This window comes from Lampris incognitus, chromosome 19 (assembly GCF_029633865.1).
Source record: "Lampris incognitus isolate fLamInc1 chromosome 19, fLamInc1.hap2, whole genome shotgun sequence".
Taxonomy (NCBI): domain Eukaryota; kingdom Metazoa; phylum Chordata; class Actinopteri; order Lampriformes; family Lampridae; genus Lampris; species Lampris incognitus.
In genome coordinates, this window is record NC_079229.1 from 39403160 (window position 1) to 39421794 (window position 18635).

Genomic DNA, 18635 nt, shown 5'->3' on the forward strand with positions numbered 1-18635 from the left:
GCAGTATGTGTTTTCTGGTTTGGTAGAGCAGTCTGGCAGTTTGAGCAGCAGCAGTAGTGGTTTCTGGTTTGGTAGAGCAGCAGCAGTATGGTTTTCTGGTTTGGTAGAGCAGCAGCAGTATGTGTTTTCTGGTTTGGGTAGCCGCAGCAGCAGCAGTGTGTGTTTTCTGGTTTGGTAGAGCAGCAGCAGTATGTGTTTTCTGGTTTGGTAGAGCAGCAGCAGTATGTGTTTTCTGGTTTGGTAGTAGCAGCAGCAGTATGTGTTTTCTGGTTTGGTAGAGCAGCAGCAGTATGTGTTTTCTGGTTTGGTAGAGCAGCAGCAGCAGTATGTGTTTTCTGGTTTGGTAGAGCAGCAGCAGCTGTGTGTTTTCTGGCTTGGTAGAGCAGCAGCAGCATGTGGTTTCTGGTTTGGTAGAGCAGCAGCAGCAGTATGTGTTTTCTGGTTTGGTAGAGCAGCAGCAGTGTGTGTTTTCTGGTTTGGTAGAGCAGCAGCAGTATGGGTTTTCTGGTTTGGTAGAGCAGCAGCAGCAGTATGGGTTTTCTGGTTTGGTAGAGCAGCAGCAGTATGTGTTTTCTGGTTTGGTAGAGCAGCAGCAGCAGTATGTGTTTTCTGGTTTGGTAGAGCAGCAGCAGCAGTGTGTGTTTTCTGGTTTGGTAGAGCAGCAGCAGTATGTGTTTTCTGGTTTGGTAGAGCAGCAGCAGTGTGTGTTTTCTGGTTTGGTAGAGCAGCAGCAGCAGTGTGTGTTTTCTGGTTTGGTAGAGCAGCAGCAGTGTGTGTTTTCTGGTTTGGTAGAGCAGCAGCAGTGTGTGTTTTCTGGTTTGGTAGAGCAGCAGCAGTGTGTGTTTTCTGGTTTGGTAGAGCAGCAGCAGTGTGTGTTTTCTGGTTTGGTAGAGCAGCAGCAGCAGCATGTGTTTTCTGGTTTGGTAGAGCAGCAGCAGTGTGTGTTTTCTGGTTTGGTAGAGCAGCAGCAGTATGTGTTTTCTGGTTTGGTAGAGCAGCAGCAGCAGTATGTGTTTTCTGGTTTGGTAGAGCAGCAGCAGCAGTATGGGTTTTCTGGTTTGGTAGAGCAGCAGCAGCAGTATGTGTTTTCTGGTTTGGTAGAGCAGCAGCAGTATGTGTTTTCTGGTTTGGTAGAGCAGCAGCAGTGTGTGTTTTCTGGTTTGGTAGAGCAGCAGCAGTATGTGTTTTCTGGTTTGGTAGAGCAGCAGCAGTGTGTGTTTTCTGGTTTGGTAGAGCAGCAGCAGTGTGTGTTTTCTGGTTTGGTAGAGCAGCAGCAGTGTGTGTTTTCTGGTTTGGTAGAGCAGCAGCAGTGTGTGTTTTCTGGTTTGGTAGAGCAGCAGCAGCAGTGTGTGTTTTCTGGTTTGGTAGAGCAGCAGTATGTGTTTTCTGGTTTGGTAGAGCAGCAGCAGCAGTATGTGTTTTCTGGTTTGGTAGAGCAGCAGCAGCGTGTGTTTTCTGGTTTGGTAGAGCAGCAGCAGCAGCAGTATGTTTTCTGGTTTGGTAGAGCAGCAGCAGTATGTGTTTTCTGGTTTGGTAGAGCAGCAGTATGTGTTTTCTGGTTTGGTAGAGCAGCAGCAGTGTGTGTTTTCTGGTTTGGTAGAGCAGCAGCAGCATGTGTTTTCTGGTTTGGTAGAGCAGCAGCAGTGTGTGTTTTCTGGTTTGGTAGAGCAGCAGCAGTATGTGTTTTCTGGTTTGGTAGAGCAGCAGCAGTATGTGTTTTCTGGTTTGGTAGAGCAGCAGCAGCAGCATGTGTTTTCTGGTTTGGTAGAGCAGCAGCAGTGTGTGTTTTCTGGTTTGGTAGAGCAGCAGCAGCGTGTGTTTTCTGGTTTGGTAGAGCAGCAGCAGTGTGTGTTTTCTGGTTTGGTAGAGCAGCAGCAGTATGTGTTTTCTGGTTTGGTAGAGCAGCAGCAGTATGTGTTTTCTGGTTTGGTAGAGCAGCAGCAGCAGCATGTGTTTTCTGGTTTGGTAGAGCAGCAGCAGTATGTGTTTTCTGGTTTGGTAGAGCAGCAGCAGCAGTATGTGTTTTCTGGTTTGCTAGAGCAGCAGCAGTATGTGTTTTCTGGTTTGGTAGAGCAGCAGCAGTATGTGTTTTCTGGTTTGGTGGAGCAGCAGCAGTGTGTGTTTTCTGGTTTGGTAGAGCAGCAGCAGCGTGTGTTTTCTGGTTTGGTAGAGCAGCAGCAGCATGTGTTTTCTGGTTTGGTAGAGCAGCAGCATGTGTTTTCTGGTTTGGTAGAGCAGCAGCAGCAGTGTGTGTTTTCTGGTTTGGTAGAGCAGCAGCAGCAGTGTGTGTTTTCTGGTTTGGTAGAGCAGCAGCAGTATGTGTTTTCTGGTTTGGTAGAGCAGCAGCAGCAGTGTGTGTTTTCTGGTTTGGTAGAGCAGCAGCAGTATGTGTTTTCTGGTTTGGTAGAGCAGCAGCAGTATGTGTTTTCTGGTTTGGTAGAGCAGCAGCAGTATGTGTTTTCTGGTTTGGTAGAGCAGCAGCAGCATGTGTTTTCTGGTTTGGTAGAGCAGCAGCAGCATGTGTTTTCTGGTTTGGTAGAGCAGCAGCAGCATGTGTTTTCTGGTTTGGTAGAGCAGCAGTATGTGTTTTCTGGTTTGGTAGAGCAGCAGCAGCAGCATGTGTTTTCTGGTTTGGTAGAGCAGCAGCAGCAGCATGTGTTTTCTGGTTTGGTAGAGCAGCAGCAGCAGCATGTGTTTTCTGGTTTGGTAGAGCAGCAGCAGCAGCATGTGTTTTCTGGTTTGGTAGAGCAGCAGCAGCAGCATGTGTTTTCTGGTTTGGTAGAGCAGCAGCAGTATGTGTTTTCTGGTTTGGTAGAGCAGCAGCAGTGTGTGTTTTCTGGTTTGGTAGAGCAGCAGCAGTGTGTGTTTTCTGGTTTGGTAGAGCAGCAGCAGTGTGTGTTTTCTGGTTTGGTAGAGCAGCAGCAGTATGTGTTTTCTGGTTTGGTAGAGCAGCAGCAGTATGTGTTTTCTGGTTTGGTAGAGCAGCAGCAGTATGTGTTTTCTGGTTTGGTAGAGCAGCAGCAGTATGTGTTTTCTGGTTTGGTAGAGCAGCAGCAGTATGTGTTTTCTGGTTTGGTAGAGCAGCAGCAGTATGTGTTTTCTGGTTTGGTAGAGCAGCAGCAGTATGTGTTTTCTGGTTTGGTAGAGCAGCAGCATGTGTTTTCTGGTTTGGTAGAGCAGCAGCAGCAGTGTGTGTTTTCTGGTTTGGTAGAGCAGCAGCAGTGTGTGTTTTCTGGTTTGGTAGAGCAGCAGCAGCAGTATGTGTTTTCTGGTTTGGTAGAGCAGCAGCAGTGTGTGTTTTCTGGTTTGGTAGAGCAGCAGCAGTGTGTGTTTTCTGGTTTGGTAGAGCAGCAGCAGCAGTATGTTTTCTGGTTTGGTAGAGCAGCAGCAGCGTGTGTTTTCTGGTTTGGTAGAGCAGCAGCAGCAGTATGTGTTTTCTGGTTTGGTAGAGCAGCAGCAGCAGTATGTGTTTTCTGGTTTGGTAGAGCAGCAGCAGTATGTGTTTTCTGGTTTGGTAGAGCAGCAGCAGCAGTATGTGTTTTCTGGTTTGGTAGAGCAGCAGCAGTATGTGTTTTCTGGTTTGGTAGAGCAGCAGCAGTATGTGTTTTCTGGTTTGGTAGAGCAGCAGCAGTATGTGTTTTCTGGTTTGGTAGAGCAGCAGCAGCAGTGTGTGTTTTCTGGTTTGGTAGAGCAGCAGCAGTATGTGTTTTCTGGTTTGGTAGAGCAGCAGCAGCAGTGTGTGTTTTCTGGTTTGGTAGAGCAGCAGCAGCAGCAGTATGTGTTTTCTGGTTTGGTAGAGCAGCAGCAGCATGTGTTTTCTGGTTTGGTAGAGCAGCAGTATGTGTTTTCTGGTTTGGTAGAGCAGCAGCAGCAGCATGTGTTTTCTGGTTTGGTAGAGCAGCAGCAGCAGCATGTGTTTTCTGGTTTGGTAGAGCAGCAGCAGCAGCATGTGTTTTCTGGTTTGGTAGAGCAGCAGCAGCAGCATGTGTTTTCTGGTTTGGTAGAGCAGCAGCAGCAGCATGTGTTTTCTGGTTTGGTAGAGCAGCAGCAGTATGTGTTTTCTGGTTTGGTAGAGCAGCAGCAGTGTGTGTTTTCTGGTTTGGTAGAGCAGCAGCAGTGTGTGTTTTCTGGTTTGGTAGAGCAGCAGCAGTATGTGTTTTCTGGTTTGGTAGAGCAGCAGCAGTATGTGTTTTCTGGTTTGGTAGAGCAGCAGCAGTATGTGTTTTCTGGTTTGGTAGAGCAGCAGCAGTATGTGTTTTCTGGTTTGGTAGAGCAGCAGCAGTATGTGTTTTCTGGTTTGGTAGAGCAGCAGCAGTATGTGTTTTCTGGTTTGGTAGAGCAGCAGCAGTATGTGTTTTCTGGTTTGGTAGAGCAGCAGCAGTATGTGTTTTCTGGTTTGGTAGAGCAGCAGCATGTGTTTTCTGGTTTGGTAGAGCAGCAGCAGCAGTGTGTGTTTTCTGGTTTGGTAGAGCAGCAGCAGTGTGTGTTTTCTGGTTTGGTAGAGCAGCAGCAGCAGTATGTGTTTTCTGGTTTGGTAGAGCAGCAGCAGTGTGTGTTTTCTGGTTTGGTAGAGCAGCAGCAGTGTGTGTTTTCTGGTTTGGTAGAGCAGCAGCAGCAGTATGTTTTCTGGTTTGGTAGAGCAGCAGCAGCGTGTGTTTTCTGGTTTGGTAGAGCAGCAGCAGCAGTATGTGTTTTCTGGTTTGGTAGAGCAGCAGCAGCAGTATGTGTTTTCTGGTTTGGTAGAGCAGCAGCAGTATGTGTTTTCTGGTTTGGTAGAGCAGCAGCAGCAGTATGTGTTTTCTGGTTTGGTAGAGCAGCAGCAGTATGTGTTTTCTGGTTTGGTAGAGCAGCAGCAGTATGTGTTTTCTGGTTTGGTAGAGCAGCAGTATGTGTGTGTTTTCTGGTTTGGTAGAGCAGCAGTATGTGTTTTCTGGTTTGGTAGAGCAGCAGCAGTGTGTGTTTTCTGGTTTGGTAGAGCAGCAGTATGTGTTTTCTGGTTTGGTAGAGCAGCAGCAGTGTGTGTTTTCTGGTTTGGTAGAGCAGCAGCAGCGTGTGTTTTCTGGTTTGGTAGAGCAGCAGCAGTGTGTGTTTTCTGGTTTGGTAGAGCAGCAGCAGTATGTGTTTTCTGGTTTGGTAGAGCAGCAGCAGTATGTGTTTTCTGGTTTGGTAGAGCAGCAGCAGTATGTGTTTTCTGGTTTGGTAGAGCAGCAGCAGTGTGTGTTTTCTGGTTTGGTAGAGCAGCAGCAGCATGTGTTTTCTGGTTTGGTAGAGCAGCAGCAGCATGTGTTTTCTGGTTTGGTAGAGCAGCAGCAGTATGTGTTTTCTGGTTTGGTAGAGCAGCAGCAGCAGTGTGTGTTTTCTGGTTTGGTAGAGCAGCAGCAGCAGTGTGTGTTTTCTGGTTTGGTAGAGCAGCAGCAGTATGTGTTTTCTGGTTTGGTAGAGCAGCAGTAGTATGTGTTTTCTGGTTTGGTAGAGCAGCAGCAGCAGTATGTGTTTTCTGGTTTGGTAGAGCAGCAGCAGTATGTGTTTTCTGGTTTGGTAGAGCAGCAGCAGTATGTGTTTTCTGGTTTAGTAGAGCAGCAGCAGTATGTGTTTTCTGGTTTGGTAGAGCAGCAGTATGTGTTTTCTGGTTTGGTAGAGCAGCAGCAGCAGTGTGTGTTTTCTGGTTTGGTAGAGCAGCAGCAGCAGTGTGTGTTTTCTGGTTTGGTAGAGCAGCAGCAGTATGTGTTTTCTGGTTTGGTAGAGCAGCAGCAGCAGTATGTGTTTTCTGGTTTGGTAGAGCAGCAGCAGCAGTATGTGTTTTCTGGTTTGGTAGAGCAGCAGCAGTATGTGTTTTCTGGTTTGGTAGAGCAGCAGCAGCAGTATGTGTTTTCTGGTTTGGTAGAGCAGCAGCAGCAGTATGTGTTTTCTGGTTTGGTAGAGCAGCAGCAGCAGTATGTGTTTTCTGGTTTGGTAGAGCAGCAGCAGCAGCATGTGTTTTCTGGTTTGGTAGAGCAGCAGCAGTATGTGTTTTCTGGTTTGGTAGAGCAGCAGTATGTGTTTTCTGGTTTGGTAGAGCAGCAGCAGTATGTGTTTTCTGGTTTGGTAGAGCAGCAGCAGTGTGTGTTTTCTGGTTTGGTAGAGCAGCAGCAGCAGTGTGTGTTTTCTGGTTTGGTAGAGCAGCAGCAGTATGTGTTTTCTGGTTTGGTAGAGCAGCAGCAGTGTGTGTTTTCTGGTTTGGTAGAGCAGCAGCAGTATGTGTTTTCTGGTTTGGTAGAGCAGCAGTATGTGTTTTCTGGTTTGGTAGAGCAGCAGTATGTGTTTTCTGGTTTAGTAGAGCAGCAGCAGTTTGTGTTTTCTGGTTTGGTAGAGCAGCAGCAGTATGTGTTTTCTGGTTTGGTAGAGCAGCAGCAGTATGTGTTTTCTGGTTTGGTAGAGCAGCAGCAGTTTGTGTTTTCTGGTTTGGTAGAGCAGCAGTATGTGTTTTCTGGTTTGGTAGAGCAGCAGCAGTGTGTGTTTTCTGGTTTGGTAGAGCAGCAGCAGCAGTGTGTGTTTTCTGGTTTGGTAGAGCAGCAGCAGCAGTATGTGTTTTCTGGTTTGGTAGAGCAGCAGCAGCAGTATGTGTTTTCTGGTTTGGTAGAGCAGCAGTATGTGTTTTCTGGTTTGGTAGAGCAGCAGTATGTGTTTTCTGGTTTGGTAGAGCAGCAGTATGTGTTTTCTGGTTTGGTAGAGCAGCAGCAGCAGCAGTATGTGTTTTCTGGTTTGGTAGAGCAGCAGCAGCAGTATGTGTTTTCTGGTTTGGTAGAGCAGCAGCAGCAGTATGTGTTTTCTGGTTTGGTAGAGCAGCAGCAGTATGTGTTTTCTGGTTTGGTAGAGCAGCAGCAGTATGTGTTTTCTGGTTTGGTAGAGCAGCAGCAGCAGTATGTGTTTTCTGGTTTGGTAGAGCAGCAGCAGCAGTGTGTGTTTTCTGGTTTGGTAGAGCAGCAGCAGCAGTATGTGTTTTCTGGTTTGGTAGAGCAGCAGCAGTATGTGTTTTCTGGTTTGGTAGAGCAGCAGCAGCAGTATGTGTTTTCTGGTTTGGTAGAGCAGCAGCAGTATGTGTTTTCTGGTTTGGTAGAGCAGCAGCAGTATGTGTTTTCTGGTTTGGTAGAGCAGCAGCAGCAGTATGTGTTTTCTGGTTTGGTAGAGCAGCAGCAGCAGTATGTGTTTTCTGGTTTGGTAGAGCAGCAGCAGTATGTGTTTTCTGGTTTGGTAGAGCAGCAGCAGCAGTGTGTGTTTTCTGGTTTGGTAGAGCAGCAGCAGCAGTGTGTGTTTTCTGGTTTGGTAGAGCAGCAGCAGCAGTATGTGTTTTCTGGTTTGGTAGAGCAGCAGCAGCAGTATGTGTTTTCTGGTTTGGTAGAGCAGCAGCAGCAGTATGTGTTTTCTGGTTTGGTAGAGCAGCAGCAGCAGTATGTGTTTTCTGGTTTGGTAGAGCAGCAGCAGTATGTGTTTTCTGGTTTGGTAGAGCAGCAGCAGTATGTGTTTTCTGGTTTGGTAGAGCAGCAGCAGTATGTGTTTTCTGGTTTGGTAGAGCAGCAGCAGTATGTGTTTTCTGGTTTGGTAGAGCAGCAGCAGTATGTGTTTTCTGGTTTGGTAGAGCAGCAGCAGCAGTGTGTGTTTTCTGGTTTGGTAGAGCAGCAGCAGCAGTGTGTGTTTTCTGGTTTGGTAGAGCAGCAGCAGCAGTGTGTGTTTTCTGGTTTGGTAGAGCAGCAGCAGCAGTATGTGTTTTCTGGTTTGGTAGAGCAGCAGCAGTATGTGTTTTCTGGTTTGGTAGAGCAGCAGTATGTGTTTTCTGGTTTGGTAGAGCAGCAGCAGTATGTGTTTTCTGGTTTGGTAGAGCAGCAGCAGCAGTATGTGTTTTCTGGTTTGGTAGAGCAGCAGCAGCAGTATGTGTTTTCTGGTTTGGTAGAGCAGCAGCAGTATGTGTTTTCTGGTTTGGTAGAGCAGCAGCAGTATGTGTTTTCTGGTTTGGTAGAGCAGCAGCAGCAGTATGTGTTTTCTGGTTTGGTAGAGCAGCAGCAGTGTGTGTTTTCTGGTTTGGTAGAGCAGCAGCAGTATGTGTTTTCTGGTTTGGTAGAGCAGCAGCAGTATGTGTTTTCTGGTTTGGTAGAGCAGCAGCAGCAGCAGTATGTGTTTTCTGGTTTGGTAGAGCAGCAGCAGTATGTGTTTTCTGGTTTGGTAGAGCAGCAGCAGCAGCAGTATGTGTTTTCTGGTTTGGTAGAGCAGCAGCAGTATGTGTTTTCTGGTTTGGTAGAGCAGCAGCAGTATGTGTTTTCTGGTTTGGTAGAGCAGCAGCAGTATGTGTTTTCTGGTTTGGTAGAGCAGCAGCAGCAGCATGTGTTTTCTGGTTTGGTAGAGCAGCAGCAGTGTGTGTTTTCTGGTTTGGTAGAGCAGCAGCAGCAGTGTGTGTTTTCTGGTTTGGTAGAGCAGCAGCAGTATGTGTTTTCTGGTTTAGTAGAGCAGCAGCAGCAGTGTGTGTTTTCTGGTTTGGTAGAGCAGCAGCAGCAGTGTGTGTTTTCTGGTTTGGTAGAGCAGCAGCAGCAGTATGTGTTTTCTGGTTTGGTAGAGCAGCAGCAGTATGTGTTTTCTGGTTTGGTAGAGCAGCAGCAGTATGTGTTTTCTGGTTTGGTAGAGCAGCAGCAGTATGTGTTTTCTGGTTTGGTAGAGCAGCAGCAGTATGTGTTTTCTGGTTTGGTAGAGCAGCAGCAGTATGTGTTTTCTGGTTTGGTAGAGCAGCAGCAGTATGTGTTTTCTGGTTTGGTAGAGCAGCAGCAGTGTGTGTTTTCTGGTTTGGTAGAGCAGCAGCAGCAGTGTGTGTTTTCTGGTTTGGTAGAGCAGCAGCAGCAGTGTGTGTTTTCTGGTTTGGTAGAGCAGCAGCAGCAGTGTGTGTTTTCTGGTTTGGTAGAGCAGCAGCAGTATGTGTGTGTTTTCTGGTTTGGTAGAGCAGCAGCAGTATGTGTTTTCTGGTTTGGTAGAGCAGCAGCAGCAGTGTGTGTTTTCTGGTTTGGTAGAGCAGCAGCAGCAGTGTGTGTTTTCTGGTTTGGTAGAGCAGCAGCAGCAGTGTGTGTTTTCTGGTTTGGTAGAGCAGCAGCAGCAGTGTGTGTTTTCTGGTTTGGTAGAGCAGCAGCAGTATGTGTTTTCTGGTTTGGTAGAGCAGCAGCAGTATGTGTTTTCTGGTTTGGTAGAGCAGCAGCAGTATGTGTTTTCTGGTTTGGTAGAGCAGCAGCAGCAGTGTGTGTTTTCTGGTTTGGTAGAGCAGCAGCAGTGTGTGTTTTCTGGTTTGGTAGAGCAGCAGCAGTGTGTGTTTTCTGGTTTGGTAGAGCAGCAGCAGTATGTGTTTTCTGGTTTGGTAGAGCAGCAGCAGTGTGTGTTTTCTGGTTTGGTAGAGCAGCAGCAGTATGTGTTTTCTGGTTTGGTAGAGCAGCAGCAGCAGTATGTGTTTTCTGGTTTGGTAGAGCAGCAGCAGTATGTGTTTTCTGGTTTGGTAGAGCAGCAGCAGTATGTGTTTTCTGGTTTGGTAGAGCAGCAGCAGCAGTATGTGTTTTCTGGTTTGGCAGAGCAGCAGCATGTGTGTGTTTTGTGGTTTGGTAGAGCAGCAGCAGCAGTGTGTGTTTTCTGGTTTGGTAGAGCAGCAGCAGTGTGTGTTTTCTGGTTTGGTAGAGCAGCAGCAGTGTGTGTTTTCTGGTTTGGTAGAGCAGCAGCAGCAGTGTGTGTTTTCTGGTTTGGTAGAGCAGCAGTATGTGTTTTCTGGTTTGGTAGAGCAGCAGCAGTATGTGTTTTCTGGTTTGGTAGAGCAGCAGCAGTGTGTGTTTTCTGGTTTGGTAGAGCAGCAGCAGTATGTGTTTTCTGGTTTGGTAGAGCAGCAGCAGCAGTATGTGTTTTCTGGTTTGGTAGAGCAGCAGCAGTATGTGTTTTCTGGTTTGGTAGAGCAGCAGCAGTGTGTGTTTTCTGGTTTGGTAGAGCAGCAGCAGCAGTATGTGTTTTCTGGTTTGGTAGAGCAGCAGCAGCAGTATGTGTTTTCTGGTTTGGTAGAGCAGCAGCAGCAGTGTGTGTTTTCTGGTTTGGTAGAGCAGCAGTATGTGTTTTCTGGTTTGGTAGAGCAGCAGCAGCAGCAGTATGTGTTTTCTGGTTTGGTAGAGCAGCAGTATGTGTTTTCTGGTTTGGTAGAGCAGCAGCAGTATGTGTTTTCTGGTTTGGTAGAGCAGCAGCAGCAGTATGTGTTTTCTGGTTTGGTAGAGCAGCAGCAGTGTGTGTTTTCTGGTTTGGTAGAGCAGCAGCAGTATGTGTTTTCTGGTTTGGTAGAGCAGCAGCAGCAGTATGTGTTTTCTGGTTTGGTAGAGCAGCAGCAGCAGTATGTGTTTTCTGGTTTGGTAGAGCAGCAGCAGCAGTATGTGTTTTCTGGTTTGGTAGAGCAGCAGCAGCAGTATGTGTTTTCTGGTTTGGTAGAGCAGCAGCAGCAGTATGTGTTTTCTGGTTTGGTAGAGCAGCAGCAGCAGTGTGTGTTTTCTGGTTTGGTAGAGCAGCAGCAGTGTGTGTTTTCTGGTTTGGTAGAGCAGCAGCAGTGTGTGTTTTCTGGTTTGGTAGAGCAGCAGCAGTATGTGTTTTCTGGTTTGGTAGAGCAGCAGTATGTGTTTTCTGGTTTGGTAGAGCAGCAGTATGTGTTTTCTGGTTTGGTAGAGCAGCAGCAGCAGCAGTATGTGTTTTCTGGTTTGGTAGAGCAGCAGTATGTGTTTTCTGGTTTGGTAGAGCAGCAGCAGTATGTGTTTTCTGGTTTGGTAGAGCAGCAGCAGTATGTGTTTTCTGGTTTGGTAGAGCAGCAGTATGTGTTTTCTGGTTTGGTAGAGCAGCAGCAGTATGTGTTTTCTGGTTTGGTAGAGCAGCAGCAGCAGTATGTGTTTTCTGGTTTGGTAGAGCAGCAGCAGTGTGTGTTTTCTGGTTTGGTAGAGCAGCAGCAGCAGTGTGTGTTTTCTGGTTTGGTAGAGCAGCAGCAGTGTGTGTTTTCTGGTTTGGTAGAGCAGCAGCAGCAGTATGTGTTTTCTGGTTTGGTAGAGCAGCAGCAGTATGTGTTTTCTGGTTTGGTAGAGCAGCAGCAGCAGTATGTGTTTTCTGGTTTGGTAGAGCAGCAGCAGTATGTGTTTTCTGGTTTGGTAGAGCAGCAGAAGCAGTGTGTGTTTTCTGGTTTGGTAGAGCAGCAGAAGCAGTGTGTGTTTTCTGGTTTGGTAGAGCAGCAGCAGTATGTGTTTTCTGGTTTGGTAGAGCAGCAGTATGTGTTTTCTGGTTTGGTAGAGCAGCAGTATGTGTTTTCTGGTTTGGTAGAGCAGCAGCAGCAGCATGTGTTTTCTGGTTTGGTAGAGCAGCAGCAGCAGTATGTGTTTTCTGGTTTGGTAGAGCAGCAGCAGTATGTGTTTTCTGGTTTGGTAGAGCAGCAGCAGTGTGTGTTTTCTGGTTTGGTAGAGCAGCAGTATGTGTTTTCTGGTTTGGTAGAGCAGCAGCAGCAGTATGTGTTTTCTGGTTTGGTAGAGCAGCAGCAGTATGTGTTTTCTGGTTTGGTAGAGCAGCAGTATGTGTTTTCTGGTTTGGTAGAGCAGCAGCAGCAGTGTGTGTTTTCTGGTTTGGTAGAGCAGCAGCAGCAGTATGTGTTTTCTGGTTTGGTAGAGCAGCAGCAGTATGTGTTTTCTGGTTTGGTAGAGCAGCAGCAGCAGTATGTGTTTTCTGGTTTGGTAGAGCAGCAGTATGTGTTTTCTGGTTTGGTAGAGCAGCAGCAGCAGTATGTGTTTTCTGGTTTGGTAGAGCAGCAGCAGCAGTATGTGTTTTCTGGTTTGGTAGAGCAGCAGCAGTATGTGTTTTCTGGTTTGGTAGAGCAGCAGTGTGTGTTTTCTGGTTTGTTTTTCAGGTAGTATTTTCCCTTTTTCTATCTTGCTGTTCAAGTTCAACCATGTCCCTCTGAAGTTTAAATTGTTTAAAATGACATTATAGTTGTTAAAATGTTAACTTTGGCGTCAGTTACTTTCATAATGGGAAATGTTATGAAATAAATATATCAAGGGGTGTAGATGTCCTCTACATTTACACCCCTTGATATATTTTATACATGGACACCACCATCACTGTCCTCTACATCTATACCTCTTTACAATTGTCAGTACTTACAGAAAGTAAAGTAAAAAGCAGCCAGTGCTCTTCACGGGATGGTTTGGTCTCTTGGGAGTTTTGCTGTGCCCTACTTACGTAGAGTCAGATGAACTCGTGGATAACTTTTTATGTCTGTGTGCGTGCAGTTTGAAGGTACATTGAATGACGAGTTTAGCCTAGCTTTGCTCAATTGCTGGATATCTACTGGGATCATTGGCAGCACCCCTCAAAAAAAGGGAAATACACCTATTGTGAAGCCAATTATTAGCATTAATATGGCTGTGAAACATAAAAGTCTTCTTCAGACATCAGCAAGACCAATGGTTATGTCGCTACCTAGCTAGCTAGCTCCAGGGAAGTTTTGTATTTACAAGCTGGTCTTGAAACCCTAACCCTTGAGACTTAGAAAGTGAATGTAAAATAGTCTGGCCAGGATGAAGAAGCGTTGAGGAAGGTTGGTTAGCAGGCTAAGCGCTGCATTAAAGCCCGATCAGGTCCGTTAGAAGGTTTAACCGCAGAGCTCTTCGTCTCAGTACAGCTTGGTCTGCAGCACGCTGATGACTCATCAACATCAGCTTTTACAGTGGAGTCTAAAACACACACACACACACACACACGCAACAGCAGGTAGACACACTCGTTTGTTGGCTGCCAACTTATAATGCACGAGCCGTGTGCTGGTTGGATCCTCATGCTAAGCTTTGATTGTCTGGGCATGCCATTGCCTTGGCAACAAGCGGCCATGATGCTTTGTGGCTACTGATTCTGTACACAGAGAGACAGATAGATTAGTGTTAGTATGGTTACGTCACTATGACTTTTTATATGGAAACAACTCAGCAACAGACCTCCATAAAGACCAGTAAGTTTGAGTCCCTCAGAGGTGGTCTGGAGCCATCTGGTTTTCAGTCAGTGGGGAAATAAGTGGACTCTGTTGACTATTCTGAGTGTCCATGAGAGAAGATGGTGCGGTGCTGATTGGGTCAATGACTTTTAGCTACACAACACTATGTGAAGAGCCATGGTGCAGATGTCTTTCTGTCTTGGCCCAAACCCACAGCTGACTGAGCTGTACTCTGACACACTAAACAAGCTGCTGTCTATTTTCTATCCGTCCACATAGAAGCTGGATGTACTCCTCTGATGCTTCTATTCTCCTCTCCAGCAAGACATCTTATCAGTGGTAAATAGTCATGAGGAGACCTAGTGGAAGGAGGAGGATGGGGGTAGACACAAGTCATGTTACAGGAACTTCATAACCTGCCTCCGTTCATCTCAGCTCATGAAGAAACATGTGAATGAAGTGAAATCAAAGTAAAACAGTCAAAAAGAAACTCTGAGTGGACAACACTGAATTTTTCCATCGAGTTGACATACGAATGGATCCTGAAGCATGACCTAACACCGCCCAGGTCTGTGTCACACTGTTTATGTGTGTGTGTGTGTGTGTGTGTGTGTGTATATATGTATGTGTGTTGTAGAAATGGGTACTGGGCTGTATGGCGCATCCAGAGCCATCGCTGTCAGTGACCTGATCACCACGGTAACGCCTGAGAAGAGAGCGGAGGAGAAGAAGGCTGAGCAAGGTAATGAACCGACCAATCAATCAATGAGAAGGCTTCTTCTGTATTCGTTCAAATTCCAGAAATTAAACATGTCTATTTTACTGACAGATTTTCAACATGAAATGACAAATACTGAAAATAGTCTTGAGTTTCAGTTTTCTCAGCTCACGGGGTCAGCTTCTGATTTCCAGTTTCTCAAGCCAACAGCTTCTTTTCTGTATTACTTAAAGTGGGTGAGCTCTACTTTTTTCATATTTAAAATGCTCTGCTGGCATTTTTGGAGCAACAGTCATCAGAATGAAATGGTAGTAGGCATCAGAGTCAGAACCAGAATCATGTTTATTGGCCATGCAGGTTTTCACACGTGGAATGTGACTCTGGTTTGGTGGCTCTGTCAGTGTACTTAACATAGAATAACAACACAACAATCTGCACATACATACACAAGGACTGCCTCATACAGGGGAACTAAGAGGCGGTAAAGTGCAGCGGTGCAGACAATATGGTGCAGCCATTCATGGTATTAGTGTTCTGTAATTCCTCCTCTATATGCTATTTGTCATTGGTACATTCAGGGTGCGTCATTCACAACAACTATTCAAATGAAATGGAGCTGCACAGGAAATGTGTCTTGTCTTCCACAAAACCAGAAGAAGAAGATGACAGCGACGAAGCAGCATGTTGAATGCAGAAAAGAAGGCAACAGGCGCTAAAACACAAGTCTAAATATTATCCAGTGTTTCGCTGGATTTAATTAAATGTTTGATATGGACTGATTTCATAGTTTCCACCAGCACCCTGCTGGCTAACGGTAGCGGTGGCAGGCGTTGGTAACCCAGGCCTCGACGGAGCCAGTATGGAAATCTGATTTATGATCTGCCCTTCCTGACGCAACCCTCCCCGTTTAGGACGGGCACTAAGAATGCCCTGGCTGGTGCCTGCTCAGTGGCTGGGTTTTTCATATGGACTGACATGTCGTTAAATGTTACTGTCCTTAAATGGGGGCCGTGCCTATAGTTCCCGGGTCCTATGTTCCCCGTTTTCCCTTAAAAAAGTCCTATAATCCCGGTTTTCCCCTAAAAAGGTCCTATAATCCCGGTTGCTGCAATAGACACCGGGGAACATGGGACCCTCTTTTGGAAAAAGGGTCCTATATTCCCCGCTGTTTCCAGGGGAACATAGGACCTTTTTCCAAATAAAGGGTCCTATATTCCCCGCTATTGCCAATCGAGGAACAAACCGGGTAACTTAGAACCCTTTTTGCAAATTATTTCCTTAACGGGTCCAAAACAATAAAACCCTGGGTCATGGCTGAGTTGTAGGCTACGACCATCTATTCCTCCGCTGATTAAATTAGGCCGTATTACCGTTGTTGGCTGTTGTATATCGCAGGCCACCTTGAGTGCGTATCCAAATTCGGCCTATAGAGGAGGCTGTAATTTGCTTTATTGTTATTTCTTACCAATATTTACTGCAGTAGGCCTCGTTAGTTGGCTCTCCGGCTCAGCATGGACAGTCGGCAATCGACGCAAGTTTGTCTTGCAGTAGGCCCGCCTACCAGTATAACCAGTAGCCATTTCCACCTTCGCTCAGAGTCCAGTTTGCACAGCACTGGACACTTCAGCCACTTTCTTGTTACTTTGCAGTTCGTTTTCCATATTAAATCACTTGGCAGACTTTCTTTCAAAAAGACTTTAATGATGAACTTTTTAGGCAGAGAACTTAGACCAGGACTTGGAATTTAGGACCAGCACAAAGTATCCATCAACGGGGGCCGCCTACCTTACACAATAGGCTAATTGCCTAATAATAATAATGTGTGCTCCTCAAAAAACTAAAGGCTTGTGGAGGTGCTAAACCAAAAACATGAATCAAAGACGAACATCAAAGGATGTAAGGTAACACTCACCAAATGGTAAAGAAATACCAGAGGCAGTCCTCTATTTCACCATTTTATTGTTTGGCATCAGTCATTAAGGTTTCTGAAGAAGACCACCCAGCCAAGTTAATGACTGATGCCAAACAATGAAATGGTGAAATAGAGAATTGTCTTTTTTTTTTCATTTGATGAGTGCTACCTTACATCCTTTGATGTTCTTCTTTAATAATAATAATAATAATAGTAATATTAATAATAATAATTATTAATAATAACAACATCCCACTAATAATAATAATAAATAATGATAATAACAACAGCCTAATAATAATAATAATAATAATAATTATAATAGCCTAATTATAAAAGGGCTTGAGTGAAATGGAAGTAGCATCCACTCACTTGTGCCCTTGGAAGTTCTGTTTCCAGCGCATTGATAGGCGCCTGTTCAAAGTCGCATATGACCTTTTGAGGTGCCCAGTGGTGCTGCGTAATCCTCCTGGTTTCCCGTTTGATGCAATCGAGCACCTGTCGGTAGTGCCCAATTGTGTGCTGGCCCATCAGCGCATGCTCCAGAGGGCTAACGAAGCCATGCATGTTTCCAAGTACTGTAAAAACTTGGCTGAAGGGGCGGGGGCACGTTCTGAACGTTGCATCCATATATACGGTTCCCCAGCCTCGCAGCCTCCTGATGTTTCCCTCTGTGGCAAACACAGCGATAGCCCACTCGTTGTCTTGGTGCAGGAGGAACTGTTCCCTGTCCCATGTTTCAGCCCATGCACCTTCGATGACGACGTCCTCAAGTGTAGCTGGAATCGGGGGCGTGACTGCTGCGCGTGCTCTGGCCATAACAGTCCTTACAGACTGGAATCCTTGTGGTGGTGGTCTGTCGCCGCCACCTTGGATTTGACGTTGCCGACGCTGCAGGACCCTTTGCGCATTATAGATCCTTCTGATTGGGACTGTTGGCTCCCTCGCAACTTCTGCAATCACCCCCTGTTGGAATTCTGCACGGTGCACCATTTCTCCGTCAGGGGGGGGGGGATGCACGTGTTCCCCAACATCGTGCACCATAATGTTAGCATCCACGTCCTCCACTTCAGATCTATTTGTGATCAGTGGCACTCTACAGTTCCACCTCCAGCACCTCCATCTCATGGTGTCTTGATTGGTGCGGTGCTTCTGCTATCTGAAGTTCTCATGTACCAACACTTTGCCCCCTCGATCACCATCCATAACTATCGCCATTGTTTGTCTTCTTGTAGGCTAGTAAGCACATGACAGTGAGTCCACGAGTTATCGCCGATAACAACCGATTGTTGCAAGTTGGCGGGCGGTTTAGACATTGGTGAACTTTGATCATGTGGTTTAGAACGCCAGGAAACTTGCGTGCAGATGACCACACATCCACGACAAGTTTTAAATATTTCCAAACTCGAAATCATGTGTGCATTTGGCTATTTATAAATTATTTTTCGAGCAATATGCGTTTTGTGATTCAGCTTTAGCGTTGCTGATTAGCCTTTCATTCATATTTTGTCAAAAAGGCGTATTCATTAGCCTAGGCCTATGTCCCGTTATTTCTGTAGCATACAGCATCTTAGAATCTTAAGAGACCAGGCAGATATTGTTATTATTTTATTGTCATTACCATGCTATATTAGCCTACTTTATAATTATAAATATTTCAATTATCCAATTTTTAGCATTTCTAATATAAGGCTATATTGTTATTATTATTATTATCATCATCATCATCACCATTATTATTATTAGGCTATTATTATTATTGTCATTATTATTATGTTATTATTATTATTATTATCATTACAATTATGATGCTTAAAGGGCCTTACTGAGCAGATGGTTTCTATCTAATATCTGTCAGATGCTTTTCCCAATAAGCTGGTGTGGTTATGATGGGAATGACGGCTTTCTACGGAACATAGAAGAAGTGGGTCGGAATTGGCCTATTGTCGGTATCAGTCGGCTTTCGCAGGAGTCTACTATCCCTGTTACAATGCGCTAGACCTCTGGGAGATGGACTGCTGAGGACGGAACACAACACCTATCCTCAGCTCCCAGCACTTCTCGCACAATGTGCTACTCATACGCTGAATTGGCGGCACCCGGGATCGAACTCACGACCTTGCGATCCATAGGCGAGAGCTCTACCGACTGAGCTACGCCCGGGTACAACTGCCTAAGGAACATAGGCTTACTCTATTACATTCAGACACAGACGAGCCAGCTCACCTCCTCGGCGAAGCGCATTTTCCTCGATAAGTGACACATTTCACACATAAATATCAGAGAACTACCGGGGTGGGTTATGTGCCCAAATATAGGCTATAGCCTAATAAGCTGACATTGGTTTAGTGTCGAAAGTTTCCACATACTTTAGCCAACCTGGACTTTGTGAATTCGTTTTTGTGATATAAAAATAGAAATCGTATGATCCATTGTCTTCTTAATAATCTGCCCTAAATAATGCATTATTGAAAATGCACTTTTTGCGCCAAACAGCGTCAAACCTGCTGACCGGGGAACATAGGACCTTTCTTTATAAAAAGGGTCCTATGTTCCCCGGGTGCCCTAGGGGAACATAGGACCCTTTTTATAAAGAAAGGTCCTATGTTCCCCTAGGGCACCCGGGGAACATAGGACCCTTTTGGGGAAAAGTGGGGAATATAGGGCCCTCTGTATACAAAAAGGTCCGATATTCCCGGTCTCATACAAAGCGGGGAACATAGGACCCGGGGACTATAGGGAGGACCCCCTTAAATGTTACTGTCACATGACTTTGTTGATCAGTCTTCTTTCTACAAAATACAAACACTACTACTACTGCTACTGTACCACTACTACTACTTTCGGCTGCTCCCGTTAGGGGGCGCCACAGTGGATCATCCGTTTCCATCTCTTCCTGTCCTCTGTATCTTCCTCTGTCACACCAACCACCTGCATGTCCTCCCTCACCACCTCCATAAACCTCCTCTTTGGCCCTCCTCTTCCCTGGCAGCTCCATATTCAGCATCCTT

General features: G+C 45.9%; 1 protein-coding gene across 1 annotated transcript in view; it reads left to right on the forward strand.

Moving 5' to 3' along the window:
* Window positions 1-18635, forward strand: part of LOC130129680 (protein 4.1-like) — a gene marked incomplete at its 3' end in the record, with an annotated part of 176054 nt that overhangs the window by 78873 nt on the left and 78546 nt on the right. Inside the window, exon 14 of the mRNA XM_056299267.1 lies at window positions 13632-13736. Within this exon, the coding sequence (XP_056155242.1) occupies window positions 13632-13736 (105 nt within the window). The remainder of the gene's footprint in view (window positions 1-13631; window positions 13737-18635) is intronic.